Source organism: Harpia harpyja, chromosome 3 (assembly GCF_026419915.1).
Source record: "Harpia harpyja isolate bHarHar1 chromosome 3, bHarHar1 primary haplotype, whole genome shotgun sequence".
Taxonomy (NCBI): domain Eukaryota; kingdom Metazoa; phylum Chordata; class Aves; order Accipitriformes; family Accipitridae; genus Harpia; species Harpia harpyja.
In genome coordinates, this window is record NC_068942.1 from 27,789,877 (window position 1) to 27,806,802 (window position 16,926).

Here is a 16,926-nt window from a genome sequence, read left to right on the forward strand (position 1 = left end):
TGCCAGGCTTGCCCCGCTCCTTACTGAAATCTTGCTGAGGCTGTGCCGTCGCCTGCTGGAATATGATTGCACTACAGCTCTGGACACTTCAACACCAAACTACAAACTGTGGAGACTTTAGCTGGAAGTACTCTCTTACTAAATCAGTAGCCATCAAGCATACCGGATAAGAACTAATTTATTCCTTTTTGTTTTGTTTTGTTTTGTTTTTTTCCCTTAGCCTGAGGTTCACTAATGCTGGCTAAACTGCTGTGAGATAGGACTGATCTGCCACTCAACAATAATCTTTGCTCAAAATGCCTACTTGTCCGAGAAGTTATTCTAGTGAATGCTGGTGACAAAATAGCTCTGCATGTCTCCATACTTAAGAAATTTATTCAAATACAATTTATTCTTAAATGTGGATAGATGGCAAGTAATGTATTGATGTCAACTGGATTATGACACTACAATTTTACGATCCATAGAATATGAAACAGCATATTTCTTAAATATTCTACTGGATTCACTGACACATTTGAGATAAAAAATGACATTACTGTTTTGCACAGTGACACAGCCAGTAGTACTTGTTTGAGTTTCCAAATCTCACATGTTATAGGAGTTGCAAAAGAATGAAAGACTTTATATGTGGCAAATCTGTACCCTGCTACCTGTAGTCTTGTGGTTGAATGTCGCAGGACATAATACTTTTCTAGTGTGGGTTCTTACTAAGTGTGTATGTGTCAATGAATGATTTGTTGAATGATTTCTGCTGCAGTGATAGCTAATACATTAACAAAATGGTTATTGTCAGGCTGAAAAAGGAAATGCATCTGCAAAAGACATTCTTAGGTCTTCAAAACCAAATCAGATCTGCACTGACTACCTACCTGGTCAATTAATTATAAAGTCACACTATGTTGACTGATTTTGTAAGTCCAATAGTAGGAAACAGTATAATTGTAGGATATACTTTCTAAATGTGAAGTAGGAGTTTGTTGTTGCTCCAACCATTACACTTGGAAAGGGTTATCATAAATATTGTACAATGTTGGAAGAACCCACATTTCTGAACCAGTTCCTTTTGACATTAGCAACACTAATGACTCAAAAGGACATCCCGTTTCGGGACTCTGCATGCAGAAGAGCACTGATAAAAGCATGGTTGAAATATGGTTCCACTGAGTAACTGTTTCTCATTACTTTGTGGTGATATGTGGAGCTTTTCAGAACAAATACACAACAAATGTACTGTATTTTGATCCTACACAGTGCCATATATTCCAATGGATTGCCTGACGAATATTCCTTTCTAACTACTTTTCGGATGACTGGGGCCACGCTTCAGAAATACTGGACTATTTGGCAGATTCAGGATTCTTCAGGAAAAGAACAAGTTGGAGTGAATCTTAATGGTCAAATGAAAAGTGTTGAGTTCTCTTATAAAGGAGTGGATGGAAGTCTCCAAACTGCATCATTTTTGCATTTGCCTTTCTTGTTTGACTCCCAATGGCACAAACTTATGATAAGTGTGGAAGCAAACAGTGTCACACTTTTTATTGACTGTATTAAAATAGAATCCTTAAACATAAAACCAAAAGGGAAAATCAGCATTGATGGCTTTGCTGTGCTTGGAAAACTTAAAAATAATCCTGAAATTTCAGTTCCGGTAAGTTCCAAAATCTTTTATTACTGCAAAAAGTGTTTTATAGGAACTTTACGCTTAAAATGTTTTTGTGGAATGCATCATCAAATGTTTTCTGGAAGCAGAAATGGCAGAAAATAACAACTTCTTGGCAGGTAAGTACTAGCTTTGCTTTTTAAGTTTTGCGCATATATATACTGTGTAAGGTAAGAGATGACCAAGGTTATATCTAAGTTTCAATAGTGAAATTTCTCAGACATCCACACTTCTGTCACTGGATTCTGCTCTGTCTGGTTGTATCAGTTGGGGGTTCCTCTGCTTATCTCATATGTGGAGCTTGATCTAGAATGAAGTCTAGTGTGGGCTGCACCTTACACCAAAGAGAGCAAAACATTCATTGAGCAAGAACTGGGACCACTCTTTCATATGCATGTACCAACCATCAGCTAGAAATAATTAAACGTGTCTTTGGCAGAATAAATATTTTAAATAACTAATACAAAGGAAATATCTCCTGTAAGGGAGATTGACAGAGGTCCTTTTTCATCTACTGTGTTGTTCACACAAGAAATGAGACCCACGTTTACATCTCAGTGCTAAATCAGAGATTATCATGAGTACTTTATACCTCAGGAGACTGTTCTAATCATTGTGCTACCTGGTATGATCATGTTAACAGTCACTTTTTCTCTTTAATTAGCTGGAGTTTTTTGAAAAAGACTGACCTGGAGTAGGCAGTGAACTCTTAAAGAAGGTTCTTGTTTATGAATCGTGTGAGGGATAAGTGTAGCATCAGAGACTAGAACAAATCCAAGCAAAGGGCCCAGCAGAGCTGAGACATAAAGCCTGCCCATCTCCACAATACCTTCTCCTGGCTAGCTCAGGACATCCCATCCCCATATCACGGCTGCTGTGAATCCCTGTGTTAGACTTTTAACTTCCCCTGTGCATTGTAGTAGACACCTACACTCACTGTGGAGTGCTCCTTTATTCTGTGTAGCCAGAGTAGGCAGTGAAATGCTTATTCTATATCCTGTTAGTGGATTTAATGCTGAAAATGTCCTCTTCATGCTGCTACATTGCCAGGAGAGTTGTTTTGATGGAGAAAATAACATTGGGGGTGACATATGGTAAATATTGAATGCTTTTGTGCCCTTCAACAAAGAAAACTGAATATGAAAAACCTCAGGGATTTTATTATTTGATTATCTGATTTAGTTTCTGAGATGAGCAATTAATATAAAGCACATACAAAGTGACATACCTGTAATTTCTGACAGAAAAAAAATTCTAGCTGTCACATCTGCATTTTGCCTTTCAGACAGCCATGAAAGTGTTTTCTCAGTTAGTGTTTTTTTCAGCTAATGAGTTATACTGCACTTAATGCTGAATAATATAACAATTTTGTCCCATGGTGGCACTAAATGACATTTAAGACTTCGGGAAGGCTATTTCTGAATTCACTTCATAGATTAAAAGGATTCAAAACACAATTGAAAAAAATGCAGAAAACACTGTGAAGTTGCATATATTATCCTGTTCCTTTTCCAAGGATCCTCTTTAAGTGTGTTAGGAACATATGGATGGTAAGATACCTATATATATATATATATATATATATATATATATATATATATATATATATAGGGTACTCATTTCAAAATGAGTTGAATGGCAAAAAAGAATCAGATACTTAATATATCGTAGCCATTTTCCACATCCCTACACTGAAGTTTTGCATCAACTTTAAAATAAAGAGTGAAGTGAGATATAATCTTTTAACTATATTTCATGTTGTTTGCAAAAAATGTGGCCATAGGATAACCAGCATTGTATAAACTTGAAAGGGGAAATGTTGCAACAACAGAAGCATCTCATGCTTCATCACCTCTGTATGTTTAGGTTACTATATTGTACTGTATAGAAATCAGTTTTACTTGAAAAATGATGACAGAAAGCTGCCCCAGGTGTCTGAAAGTGGCTGTCTATCTAGTATGTTGCTATAGACGTGGATTAGAAAGTATCAATAGCTGAAAAATTATATTAATTCTGTTGAAAACAAAAGTTAGTCTTTGAAAATGTTTTTCAAAAGTTATCAGCTGAAGCTGATAATGTAATTATTAGCTGCATACGTATCTTAGCTCTGCTAACTGGTCTGAGGGATACTGGTGCATGAATGGATGGATGGGATGATGAAAACTTTACATATTCTATGCAAGTTACTTGGATGAAAAAATTTCTACCTCAATATTGTATTCCTCGATGGAAAGATACTTAGATTAAACGCACAGAGAGCTACAGGTATTAATGTAATAGTATTACAACACCTAGTATACAGTGCTACAGTAAACCATGCCCTCAAGTTAGGCACAGAGTCATTCCTTTGAAAATGAGGAGGGTTCCTGTTGTCTGTTGAAGTAATGATTAGAAAGAGCAGCCTACAAACGAGGAGAGAGATGTGGTATTAAGGTCACCTTGGCAAGAACTCGGACTTCTCCCCCTTCTCTGTTCGTGCTCTGGCTGACCTTTGGATAGCATTAAAGAAGTCAGGGAAAGAAGCAGAGGGAATTCAGAATTTTATCACGTTTCCTCTCCAGTCTGTGTTTTGCAGAGACTTGCTCTTTTCAGCAAGGTATGCAGATGAGGAACTCCGATTACCTTAGGCTCTTCAGGTATCTGGTGGGGGAAATGTCTAGCATTAAGTTCTGCCTCATCTATGTTTAAGCACGTACATCATTAGGCACTAGCGTAAAGCTACGTTAAGTATAGGACACCGTTCTTCAAGGATGAAAAGACAAAATGGAATTAAGTCATTTTTACAATTCACCACCTATTGTACAAAACATTTGTTTACACCCTTAGCATGTTTCTGGGAAGATTCAGTCATATTTAGTGTATTTTATGAAAAAAAATCAAATCTTTGCATAAGGTAGGCCTTAAAACAGGAATACGATGCACATTTTTTGACAAGAAGAATAATGAAGCACTAGAAGAAATTATCAGGGAAGGAAGAAGGTAAGCATCACATTACATTTTTAAACAGAGTTTGGATGTCTAAAAATACTTACTAATTCAGACAGAACTGTGGTTTGACATAGGACTCCCTAGATTGAATTGCATGGCCTGTGCTATGAAGCCAAAAATGACAATAGTAGTGGTCCAACCTGATATGATAAAAATGTAGCTTTATGAAGACCATATTCTCTGAAATGATGACAAAGAAATTACATAATCTGATGGACTAATAATTTTAAAATGGCTGTTTATATTGCACAAGTTTCTGTTTTAGCCTGTGCATTTAGTTTCTCTTTAAATCGAGTAAATACATTTATGTTCGGGGATACTCTAGGCTTATCCTTTAACTTGCTTGTCTATACTCAGTTTAAACATCTCAACAGCCTTGGTTATTTAATATGTCCTAGGCACAATTTCTAATTTATTTCCAGTCATTGTTAAAGTATATTACTTCCCGTGGTATAATTTTTAAAGGACATAAATTATGAGTTTCCTATTCTTCTTTTTTGCAGTATTCTGTGAGTGCTCTATTTATCTTGCAGAATAGGTCAACTTCTTATAGGTGCACTGTAATACATGTCATTTGAAAAGAGATTCTTTATTGCTTGTTGTTACTATGATTGCCTAGGAGAGTAATAGATAGAGTTCCATTAGAAACTACGGCTTGCCTTTGAGCCTTTACAAAGATTTATTCCAGGATTTCTGGAATGTTTTATGGAGGGCAAATTTTTATACAGGTTTACAGCTGCATTTTATCTTTTTTTTTTAGATAAAAAAGAAAATAGCTCTTTTTATCTAAAAGTAATTCAAATAATCCGCTATAAACTCTAAGCAATACAAGATATATCATCATCTCAAAACTGAAAAGGAACTTACTTCCTAAATCATGTGTTTGTTATAGAAAGTTAAGGGCATTCATTTCTTACTGCTCAAAGATTAACTGCTGTGAGATGATATAAATTCCCTTAGTTTCTGCGATTTCAGAGGCATTACACTGATTTACTCATCATAGACACTAAACACTTTGCCAGAAGTCATCCTTGGTCATTATTTAATTGACATTTAATGCTGTTATTAGTTCAGGGCAGCTATGTGACTTGTAATGTCTAAGAGGAAGCTGCTTATTGATATTTGCTGAACAGGGATTAATTTACACCATGGAACAGATTGTGTCTGTGTACTGTAAAAAAGTCACATCTCAGGTTTTTTTCACCCTGTGAAATCTCACATTCAGAAGGCTGAACCCTTGCTATGGAAAGTCAAATAACACCTTAATTTGCCAGTACTGTTCTAAGGCTTTGAAAAAAGATGCAAAGAAAGTGAAGCTCTAAAAACCCATTACAGAGGTGTAGGAAAATGGATAAAACATGTTTATAATAGCTCTAGAATGAGATACGTTTAAATATGTGTAGCTTATTCTTGGTCACTTAGGAAACATACAAAGAGTTGATAGCAGAATTCCCTTAGAAAAAACATAGATATCATGGACGAAAAATTGTAGAAAACCTTCACCTGAATATTATTCAACTGAGTTGTACTTCCCCTGAATCATCCCTGAGGCAGCACTAGCCCAGCGGGGCACAGGGAGCCAGCTCTCCCAGAAGGGACCTGCAAACGTGCTCAGAGTGTCACGGTTTTCCTTAAAGCCTATGGTACTGCTAAATGGTAAATGCTAAATGCTAAATGACTGACACTATACTGAAAATACTACCCTAGATATTTAGGTCTTATTTACATCTTTACTTAACCTTCATCTCTCTCATCTAAAGCACTAATAAGACAACTGAATTGCACTGCTGATACTGAAATGTGCAAAGCTGTGGCATTTCCATGGAATTTAAGAGGACAAAACAGGAACAGACAGACATAACTAATCCAATTATATCTGTGCTGACTAAGAAATTAAGATGAAACAGAAATCCTATAGGAATCTTGGAAAATGGATGTCAGAAGTATTGACCTATGGGTCTTAAACACCTATGGGTCTTAAAGGATTACATTTTAATAACTTTGCTTTATGATTACCCCTGATTTATCTGAGGTTCAGTTCTGAGAACTTTGTGCCTGTACTTCATCCTTAATAACACTTTGTACTGATATCGATAGAACATCTACCCATGACATCTTCAAAATAGTGGCATCCTTTAAATCAGATTAATATAATCAACAAGATCGTTGTGAAATACTGGCGAGGGAAAAGGTACCTTGGCAGCAAGGCTAGGACATATTTGCCTTTCCCTCACCTCTCCTAAATCAATGGGAGGCCAGTCACACCTTTTACTACCTTGCCAACAAAAGAGTTTTATTCTTCATTTTAAAAAAGTCAAACAGGTTTCATCTCAATTTTTGCTTTAGATAGCGTCAAAACAGTAACAAAAGCTCTAAGCAAAAAATTTACACAGTAATCACAGTTTATTTAAAAAAAAATAATGCTGCCTGACTAACCAACTGTGAACTAAAAAATGTCAAATTAAAGCTGCATGTTCAAAATATTTCAACTCCTTTTACATTCACATTATTTTTTGTATATATTTTGTAATAATGTTTTTGTAAATAATGCTAGGTCTTTTTTCTGCATAGGATGCCTGTCATTTATTCAGACTTTTTTTGTGTGTCTTAAACTCATGAGAGTACCAGGCCTTAATGCTCACCATTCAAATCCCATCTTGAACAAAACAAAGTGATTGGTTTTCTCTTTGGCCATTCAAGAGCATTGGAAGAAAATATATGAGACACTAAAAGGATTTCCTGGCACAGTGAGTCAAGTTCCTACTGCAGCAAGCAATCACATCTTATATTCTCATTAATAAATTTATCTCTATTTTAATATTGATTATGTTCAAAGTTGAAAAACTGGGTTCAAACTTAAAAAATGTATATGCATTTGCTAGTAGTATTCTTGTAAGACACAGATATTGGCACTTGGACAATCACGCATCAAAATCTAACACAACCCAGTAATTAGCATTTTATCATCTCAAATCTTTCTCACCTTAGTACAGAAGCCAAAAACCACACACACACAAAAGTAATTTTTTTAGTGTTTACAGATTTTCTACCATGTTATAAGTTGAAAGCACAGCTCAAGACTATTGATTTCAGCTACAGTTGTTAGTGATCAGCCTTTTTTCATAACCTGTACCCAGATACTTCATTTCAGGCATCCAATTCCCTCTTCTTGCCCCATGCAGAATGCTCTCTAATGTGGCTATTTTAATTTAAATAATTTGTCAGGACTACATAAGAATTATGAAGCAAAAGCAGGCTCATTCAGTGGCATGTGTCTGCCTTTTCCACAAAGCCATCCTTTCTTTTTTTACCAAATTTCACCCCATTCACTTCCAAACTTACAGTTTCTGCAGTATGGGAACCATTTCCACGTCCTTGTTCATTCCGTCTTGTGACTCAGCAGAGCGTTCTAAGGAAAGAAGTGTGGAATCACACGATTTTGGATTACATACAGATTAAATTTGTACAGGCAACCTTAATCATGGTATTTCCTAAGTAGTGAATGGATGACTTTTCAATTTTAATTTTATTTAATATCATTTTAAATTTAATATTAAACAGACCAACTGAAAAAGTAGAAAGTCTGTCACTTAAAACCATGTATATCAATTTAAATCAGAAATAGATTATTATTTAAATAAAAAATAGATTATAAACTGCTTTAGAGGCAGTTATGGACCTCTTTCCCTCTGCAAGTCAGCTTCAGAGGTGAATAGTGTAGAGACTCATGACTCAGAATCTAGTTGTATGGTACGAAATAAATTATCATATAGGTATCATTTGACCCCATTTTTATGCCTTTTAATATATCCTCATCTTCAGATTCCAGGTAGCCTCTTATTTTTATTATTGTATTGCTGCCTTGTAGTATTAAATTATACTATAGATTCGCTTCTTTTATATGTATAATATGACATTCAGTTGTCTATTATTAAGGGCTGGGAAAGGTTTTAAAATGAGAATTGAATAAAGGAGGCAGATAATTGACTCACAGATCATGGTGTCAGATAACAGGTAAAAAACCCGAGGGTGCTGCCTCTTTTGTGGTCTAGTCTCAGCCCTCTGGAAACTGTGATGATGGCAAAGTAAATGGAACAGTAGAGATGTGATAGTGAGGATTTCAGGAGTAGCAGCACTGAAATGGTGAAGGTGAAAGCAAAAAAAAAAAACAAACAACCCAACCTGTGGATATGTGGGTGTCTTGCAGAGACCTTAAAGGACTTCAGACTCAAAGCATTTATTAGCTCTAGCAGTCAGTACGCAACTCAGTCAATGTAAGGATAGTGGCGGGAGAGGAAAGCATCTCAGAATGAGTCTGCCTGCAGCATCAGTTATGGGTTGGGACTGAAGAGAGCAATGAGATATCCCAGAGGGAGCACAGAAGGCAGCCAGGAAGCACCAAGACATTATGTTGTGGGAGGACGGACGGTGTGGAGCTACTTTAGCTCAATAGAGTAAGAAGAAAGACTCGGAGAAGCAAAGAAATAAGAAGTGAAAGCCCCCGGACACTCACTTCTATTTTCAGCTTCTCAGAAAAAACAAATCAGTCTTCTCTATACCAGGGCTTTATGTTGTAACAAGAAAGAAAACCCCAGACTTTCTTCCCCCTCAACCTCTCAGCCATCCGTAATGAAAAGAAAGTGATAGGAGCCTCTGAATTTTATCATCAAACTGAGAAATCTGTGGATAAACCACTCATTAGCAGTTCATAAGCCAACCTGCTACTATATGTGGGAAGGGAAAATAACCCAAGACTTTAAAACTTAGATACAATAAATATGCACAATTTAATATGCTTCTGGCACTTAAAATTCCACGTGATGCATTGTATATCAATGGATATACCTCTGAAGCTGTATGTTTGGGCTATTCAGTAACTTTCAGGAGAGGGTATGGTTTTTAATCTATATAGCACATCAAGTGAGTTTTAGTTGCAGCTTCTGAGAAGAGGTTTGCCTTAGTCCTGTGTCGTTTTCCAGTGCCAAACCCAAACGTTCAAAGGAGATGTGAAATTTCACAGATGTATATTACTCAGTTGCAGACTGTTGCCAGTGTGCATAGGATCCTGCTTTTTGAACTTCTCACACTTAGACCACATTTCTGCCCTCAGACCTACCATTCTTCATGGGCGCAACTATCCACCTAGAGCAAATCTTTTGGCGTGCCTCACAAAACCACCACACAGCTTGAGGAAAAAATGCCCGTGCTTATAAAGAAAACATAAAAAACGACACATGACAAATCTTGCCTTCTCTTTAAAACCCCTCGGCAGGTTTACGCCCCCTCTAAATTTTAAAGATCTCCACAGTTTGGGGAACGTAGGGTGAAGCCCTGCTCTGGACTGAGCTTCCCCGATACACCCATAGCTATTATCATTAAATACCTACCTTTTAAAACACGCCGTTAGCTGACCAGTGTCCCTCCTACTCCACCCTCGGCCAGCGTGACCCCCCCCGACCCGAATTAACGTGATCTTTATCTCCTTTGCCAGTTCGAAATCCAGTGGATGGTGATTCACTGCGACCCCCTGCGACCCCAGCGCGAAGGCTGTGGCGAGCTGCCGGCCCGGGTGAGCGACCTGCCCTTCCCGCCCTTCCCCTCCAATCCCTGCCCGCTGCCGGCCAACGGCAGCCCACAGGAGCCTCGGGGTTTTTTTTTTTATTTTTTTTCTCCCCCTTTCTGGCCCGAGTTGCCTGGTTTTACCCTATCCGCCTGGAATTCAGTGCCTTTAGAAATCCAACCCCCCAGAACAGCAGCAGCCTCATTTTAACCCTTCCGTGACTTACTTCCCCCCCCCCCGCCGGCTCACCCACTGCTCGGGTGAGAGACTTGTGAAAGCTCAGGGAGGGATTTTCGCAGCCGCCTCAGCGGGGAGCCTGGCGGCGGGAAGGCCGCGGCGGGGAGGGGTGAAGGCAAGGGTCGGTGCCCGAAGCAACAGCAGCAGGGCAAAGGGTTAAGGCGCTGCCGGCATTCCGTCCTCCCCTTCCCAGCCTTCTGCTTTCCTCCAATCCCCGAGACCCTCCCCAAGGCGTTAGCGAGCAGCCCTGAGGGGCTGCGGCGGGGCTCACCTTTCGGCCGGCCGCCGGCCCCAGCAGCCGCAGGCCGTTCCCTCCATCGCCATGGCGCGGGCTCTGCGGGGGCTCCTGCCTCTGGGGCTTTTCCTGCAGGTTGTTTGCCTCTGCCTGGCTCAAGTAAGTTTATCCTGACTTTGGTTTTCTCCCTCGCAGATAAGCCAGACGGTGATCGAGGTAAGTGTGAGGGAACGGACGGTGCTCTGTGCTCAGGGGAAGGCTGCGGGTGAAGAGACTGACTGAAGGCCGCTCTCTGTCATGCCCCGCCACCGACCCGCTGGAGGGTTTTCGAGCCTTTTCTCCCCCGTAGTAGCTGTAGCTGACCCTGACACAGCCCTGGCCCTTCTGCAGGGGGAAGGCGAGCTGGCTGCCGGGCGGTGGGTGCCCTGTGTGTGTGTGTGCCTACGTGGTGCTACCTGGTAGGCATCAGGCAGGCGCCCGGTGATACAGAGGGGCTTGAGCTCCATCTACAACTACCACCGGATAGCTTGTTACTGGGAAGACTGGTGTGGGGTGGAAAGGCATCCAGAGCAGCGGTGCTGTGGGGAGCGGGGGGCTGGGCTGAGGGCCCCCGCAAGGCCAGGGCCAGCCTCTCGCTCACAGAGCACTGTTGTGGGGCCAGGGTTGGAGCTTGCTCTGAGGAGAACAGAGCTCCCCATTATAGGGAGGGAGACCTGTAAAAGCGTTCCTCTCGGTTTCCACACGCTGGTGGCACCTCCCGCCGCCCTCTCGGGAGCCCCGTGCTTTGAGAAAGCGCCTCTGTAGATGCTAATGTAATCCTGAGGAAAGGGGAAACCGCTGAGCCTGTCAGTGGAGTAGGGAAAGGGTTGTTTTAAATTTTCTTTGCTAGCACAAACTCTTAGAAAGACTGTCTCCTTTGTGTTGGCCGAATGAGTAACTGGAGTAGCTTAGTGAATTTCAGTGTTTGATTTGCAAAAATCACTGTTTTTGTTTCCACCACCCGGTCATTGCCATAGGGCGTTCAGAGCCTTCTGGGCTGGGGTGCTGAGCCCCCTCCACCTTGCCCTGGCCCTGCCAGCATGGCAGGTGGCTGGGCTTGGGAAAGGCGAGGTTTAACACCTCATCTACACTCTTATCTGTGAGAGGAGTGTTGCTGGTCATCCTCGTGACAGCTAAGATGGGATAGGGTGTGTGGGTCCTGACACTTGTGGTGTGAGGACACAGCTCTTCCTCATCAGCTCTGACCCCTGCAGCCCCCAACCAACCCATAGAAGCCCCCTCTCATTATGCTGGTCCCCCCAGACTGGCTCTCACAGGTTTGCCAGGTTTTAATTGCTCCTTTTTCTTTCTTTCTTACTCCTTGTCAGAGAGGTCTCCCTGGGCCACCAGGCCCCCCAGGTCCGCCAGGGCCACCAGGAGTTCCCGGTATTGATGGCATTGATGTAAGTGTTTCCCATGCCCTGCCTAGGAAATAGGAAATGCCTTGAGGTGTACCTACATTGTCCTCACTGTCAGCATTTGACCCTGAGGTGTTTGAATTTGGCTGCAGATCCACGTAGGCATTGATGGGTCTCATACTCTGCAGTGGGCTGGGGGAGAAGGTGGCCTTTCAGATTATCTCTGATATGGAAAATATAGGATTATTTATTTTATGTAATCATCATCATCTGCTATGATTATTTGCCTTAAATGGAGTATAGGGGTTTTAGAATTCTAATCTCAAAAGGGATTATGTAGTATCACTCATACTAAAGCATGATAAGGATTTGTGGCATTATTCCTGATAGGACCTACTATGTATTTTTCCTCAATTCCTGTCAGAAGTTTCTGTGATTATTTCTACTAGTGTATAATAGAGATCACATGGGTTTAATATTAATTTCCTACAATAAGAATCGGTTTGGGATTATTCCTGTTAATCTGTAAATGTAAACCATGAAAAGTCCCTGTAGCTCTAAAACCTTCCCTTTCATACCTTGTTAGGGGGAGAGAGGTCCTAATGGCCCCCCTGGTCCACCGGTAAGTGATTTCAGCTGCTTTGCATTTGCTCCTGCAAGAGGAGAGGTTTTGAGTTTTGTTTCTGCTTCCCTCTCTGAAACATGCCTAACTGTCCATTTAAATCCTCAAGGGTCCAGATGGGGATGCAGTCAAACCAGGATCCCCAGGCCTGCCTGGAGAGCCAGGAGCTGATGTAAGTACGCTTGACTTTCTGGAATTTCTTCTTCTTCTTCTTTTTTTTTTTTTTAAGTTTAAGGAAAATACTTGGTTTTAGTCTATTTCTGTAGAAGCACGACCTCCTTTTGGGGTCCCTGGCTCCCTCACAGCTGCTAGTGTGTGCCAGTGGCACGCCTGGGGGAGAGGTGCTCCAAGCTAAAAGGTGCTCTCTTGGTGGAGCACAGCCGGGCTGAGGGTGGCCGGGGCAGCAGCTGAGGAGCAGCGCAAGGGCTGTGGGGTGCTGCCACCCTGCTCTGGAGAGGGTGCTGAGCAGCGGTCCTGTGGGGAGGAGGCCATGCTGCATCCTTGTGAAGCAGCCTCGGGTCAGCAGCCTGCTCCCTGTGGAGCGAAGAGCTGGGCAGCAAGGTCACCGCCTCTTCTGGGCAGTTGGTGTCTGATGGCCTAAGGGGGCTGTGGAGGGCTTGTGTTTAGTAATTTTAGGTCTTGTTAGCCTCTCCTTCCCTATCCCGGAGAAAGCAGGAGGGGAAAAAAATCATTTAGATCAGCCCTGTAGGCCTGATGGTAAAGTGTACAGTTAACTTTTTACTAAATTGAAGCTTAAAAATGAATTTTAACTCGGTTTCTGAGGAAACCCTGTGATTTCCGTAGAGCTGTTATTCTAAAGAAAAACCTCCTAGACTTCAGCCACTGCAGAGCTCGTACCTGCTAATGTATTTTCCTTTCTCTGTGGAAAATATCACAGAATAATAAAGTTTAAACATCATCCAGTGTTGACGGCCTGTTTGGTTGTATCTCTTGAATAAGTTAGTGGCGATGAAAACACCTTCATACATTTCTGGGAAACTTCATATTTCTCTCGAGGGCAGTGTTTGAAAGCATTTCTTGCTATGAAGCAAGATTGTTACGTTAGTATTTAGATCTTCTGCCAGGAGGCAGGCAAGCTTATGTTTAATTTATGTAAGTGGTAGAATACTTTTATAATTTTAAATGTCAAAAATAAAGATTATATACAAAAAACTAGTGTATTAGAGAATATTGCAAATTATGTAAATGAAAAAGCATATTTATGGAAGATTGCAATACTGTTAGAGGTTAATTTTTAATTTGCTTTTGAAAAGAGATTTAGTGGGCATGGAGCTGAAACAGCCTTTAGTTAAATTGTTCAAATTTCAAGTCTGTAGGAGGAAATGGGCTTGCCGTGAGTGGTATCTCATACCACTTAATTTTTTCCTGAAAACAGTAAAGGACCGCAACCCATTTGTACATGTCAAAAACCCATAAGCAGATCTTTAAAAATCATTGCCTTCCTGTAATTTTCACTTAAGGTCTGGTTTTGTTTTCCTTGCCAGAATTCGTAGTAACACAATCAGGTGAAACAGAACATTTTAAACTCAGCTCAGCTTTTGATATTTGTTCACACTTGCATATTCCCTTATATTAGTGGATGAGTGAAACTATATACTAGAATACCGTGTTCTGAAATGGTGAACCTTTTTTATTTTCAATTGAAGAGAAAACATGAGACCTTATTATACTCCCACTGTGCATTCAACTTTTAATTAGGGTTTTAGATTTATAATACCTTCTTCCATGTTTAATTGGTGAGGCAGTTCTGACTTTTTAAATCTCATTTTTCTTTCACAAACTATTTCAGTGTCAGGTTTAATAGACTGAGTAAAGATACTGTACAGTAATTGCCCGTAATGATCATGTAAGCTTTCAAAAGCAAATTATCAGAGAAAACACCCCTTTGGGTCAACACTAAATTGCTGGAAGTGTACCAAAAAACAAAAGTATTGGACAAACGTAAAAGCAAGGCTTTTCTTATGGATATCTGGAAATTTCTAAGCCATATAAGCTGGTTAAAAATTTGGAAACAAAAGAAAACAAAAGAACTCCAAAGGAATTCATAGTTATAATATCATGATTGCTTTTTAATTTTAGCCAGATAGACAAGTGTGGTTCAAAGACTAACCTCAAATCCAGCCCGGCAGCTTTGTTGATTTTTTTTTTTTTTTTTTGGTCAATGAATGGTTTATTTGAAATGGAAAACACTGACAGTTGTTTTCAACCTGAACCATGAACTAAATTCATCGATCTCCCATTAAGACGAAATAAGATCATGTGAAATCACGTGTTTAGTTTAATTGTGATTTAAGTGAATAATTTCTGAAGGACACGTATCACAGGCACTGATGTTTGTCACCAGAAGCTAGTACTTGGAACTTGGGCAGTTCTATCTGTACATGTAAATAGGCATTTGAATTGTAAGTCTCCTGCAGTTACTTATCTCATTTAATAGCTTCATTATTCTATGTTTTAGAATGTTTTCTGTTGTGATTAAGAAAACCATGTAACCTTTGCATTAACATTGTATACATTACTTCCAAAGGGATTCACAGGACCTGATGGCTCAGGTGGAGCCACAGGACCAAAAGGACAGAAGGTAAGAACAAAATTATGCATGAAATTATGGGATTTTTTTTTTTTTTTAAAGCAGGATTTTTGTTTGTCTCTGTGCAACTAATGAGATGCTGCAGCCTTTCTTACAATATTAAAACATCTATAGAATACAGACCCATTGGGCCGTTTTCACACAGTCCAAAGCAACTTTCATTCCCCCAGCCAGCAGTAAGGAATGGTGGCATTGCATTGATGACATTAAGGTTGAGCATCTTCAGTAATGGTGAGGCTCTTTCCATCTTGTTGTACTGTAATTAGGTCATAGTAATACACAGTGGGAACCAGAACAGTGAAACCTGACTTCATCAGCAATCAGACAAATGAAATATACATCAGAAGTCAGAGTAACCAGCCTGTTTGAATTTCTTTTTTTGGGGGGGGGGGGAAAAAGGCCTAAGGCTGTATCTTTTTAATATTGAGAAAGTCTTTCCTTTCTGTCAAGTCTCACTGAAACCAGCATAGCGTTAATGAAGTGAATAATACTTGCAGAATATGTCCACTAAATGATACCCTCCAAAAGGTGAGAGCATCTTCCTGTATGTTGTTTACAAAGCTTTATACTAATGCCTCTTGAAAAACTCAATTTTTATCTTTTAAAGGGTGAGCCAGGACTGCCAGGTGCTCGTGGACTTCCGGTAAGTAATACATTTAGTATATGAAGAGACTTTTTAGACTTTAAGTATCAATATGAAGGATTCTTACCATTAAATGTAGTGAAGAAAAGCCAGAAACTATTTCTGAGGTTTCAAAGAACTCATAAGATATTAAAGTAGTACATTAAGGAACCTTTTTGTCTTTGTATCAAAGTGTGCAGATATTACCAAAAGGACATGTTTGGTTTGTATGTAGAAAAGAAAGGAGCATTTGTGATGTGGTCACAAGTTTTAGATGCATACCATTGTTCTCTATCTCTTTGTGAAAATGCTGTAGAGACAGGAGAGCCCATGTTTTATTTGCATAAATTAGTCTACAGTTATTCCTGTTTCAGCTCCTTGCCATGTGTTTAAATGGGATCACTGAAGTGTAAATGCTGTATGGGACTTCCTGTGCTGTTCCATATGAAAACGACAAAATATGAGAAAGGACATGCAAAGAGTACTGTTCCAGTTGGCATGCAGATGAATTTAACATCTGTCTTTGGGGGCTGAAAATAATTGTGAATTTTAGGAATTTTACAGGGTTGAAGAAGTGAATGATGGTTGGCATATAGAGATATAGATTATATAGGAAACCAGGAAAAACCTCAAGAAAAATGAGTAATGGAACAAGATGACTGGCATGAAATTGTAATAGGGCTGCACATAATTAAAATTTAATTAAAAATTAGGTTCATTTTGGAGAAATTACTGGAATTAAATAGAAGAGGTATTGTATTCTGATATAGCACTCCTTGCTGTGAAATTCTGTATCTTTGACCGTGTCTTTGTATTTTTGACCCTGTCCCATTAGCTTTCATTAAATTTATATTAAACAATCATTTTGATATTTGGCCAGAGAGGAAATGATAATGTTATTCTTGAAGACATTACATTAAAGACACGTTCAAACTTATGATGAATCATTCTATGATGTGGACATTTACATTTAATTTTCATGCATGCTGTT

The 16,926-nt window shown here is 39.7% G+C and overlaps 1 protein-coding gene and 1 long non-coding RNA gene across 3 annotated transcripts in view; one reads left to right on the plus strand and one right to left on the minus strand.

Annotated features, from left to right (window-relative positions):
- Window positions 1–8,729, minus strand: part of LOC128139429 (uncharacterized) — a 53,998-nt gene extending 45,269 nt beyond the window's left edge. Inside the window, exons 1-2 of the long non-coding RNA XR_008234380.1 lie at window positions 8,644–8,729; window positions 7,994–8,060 (exon numbers count right to left, since the gene is read on the minus strand). This is a non-coding gene — a long non-coding RNA (uncharacterized LOC128139429). The remainder of the gene's footprint in view (window positions 1–7,993; window positions 8,061–8,643) is intronic.
- The window catches only part of COL9A1 (collagen type IX alpha 1 chain), a 70,625-nt gene that overhangs the window by 9,272 nt on the left and 44,427 nt on the right, over window positions 1–16,926 (plus strand). Inside the window, exons 5-12 of one of the 2 annotated variants that reach the window (XM_052781795.1) lie at window positions 1,255–1,651; window positions 10,143–10,220; window positions 10,879–10,899; window positions 12,051–12,125; window positions 12,667–12,702; window positions 12,812–12,874; window positions 15,251–15,304; window positions 15,921–15,956. In XM_052781795.1, coding sequence (XP_052637755.1) covers window positions 1,255–1,651; window positions 10,143–10,220; window positions 10,879–10,899; window positions 12,051–12,125; window positions 12,667–12,702; window positions 12,812–12,874; window positions 15,251–15,304; window positions 15,921–15,956 — 760 coding nt within the window. Of the gene's footprint in view, window positions 1–1,254; window positions 1,652–10,142; window positions 10,221–10,508; window positions 10,843–10,878; window positions 10,900–12,050; window positions 12,126–12,666; window positions 12,703–12,811; window positions 12,875–15,250; window positions 15,305–15,920; window positions 15,957–16,926 lie in introns of those variants that run through there. The other variant, XM_052781794.1, reaches the window with a different exon arrangement.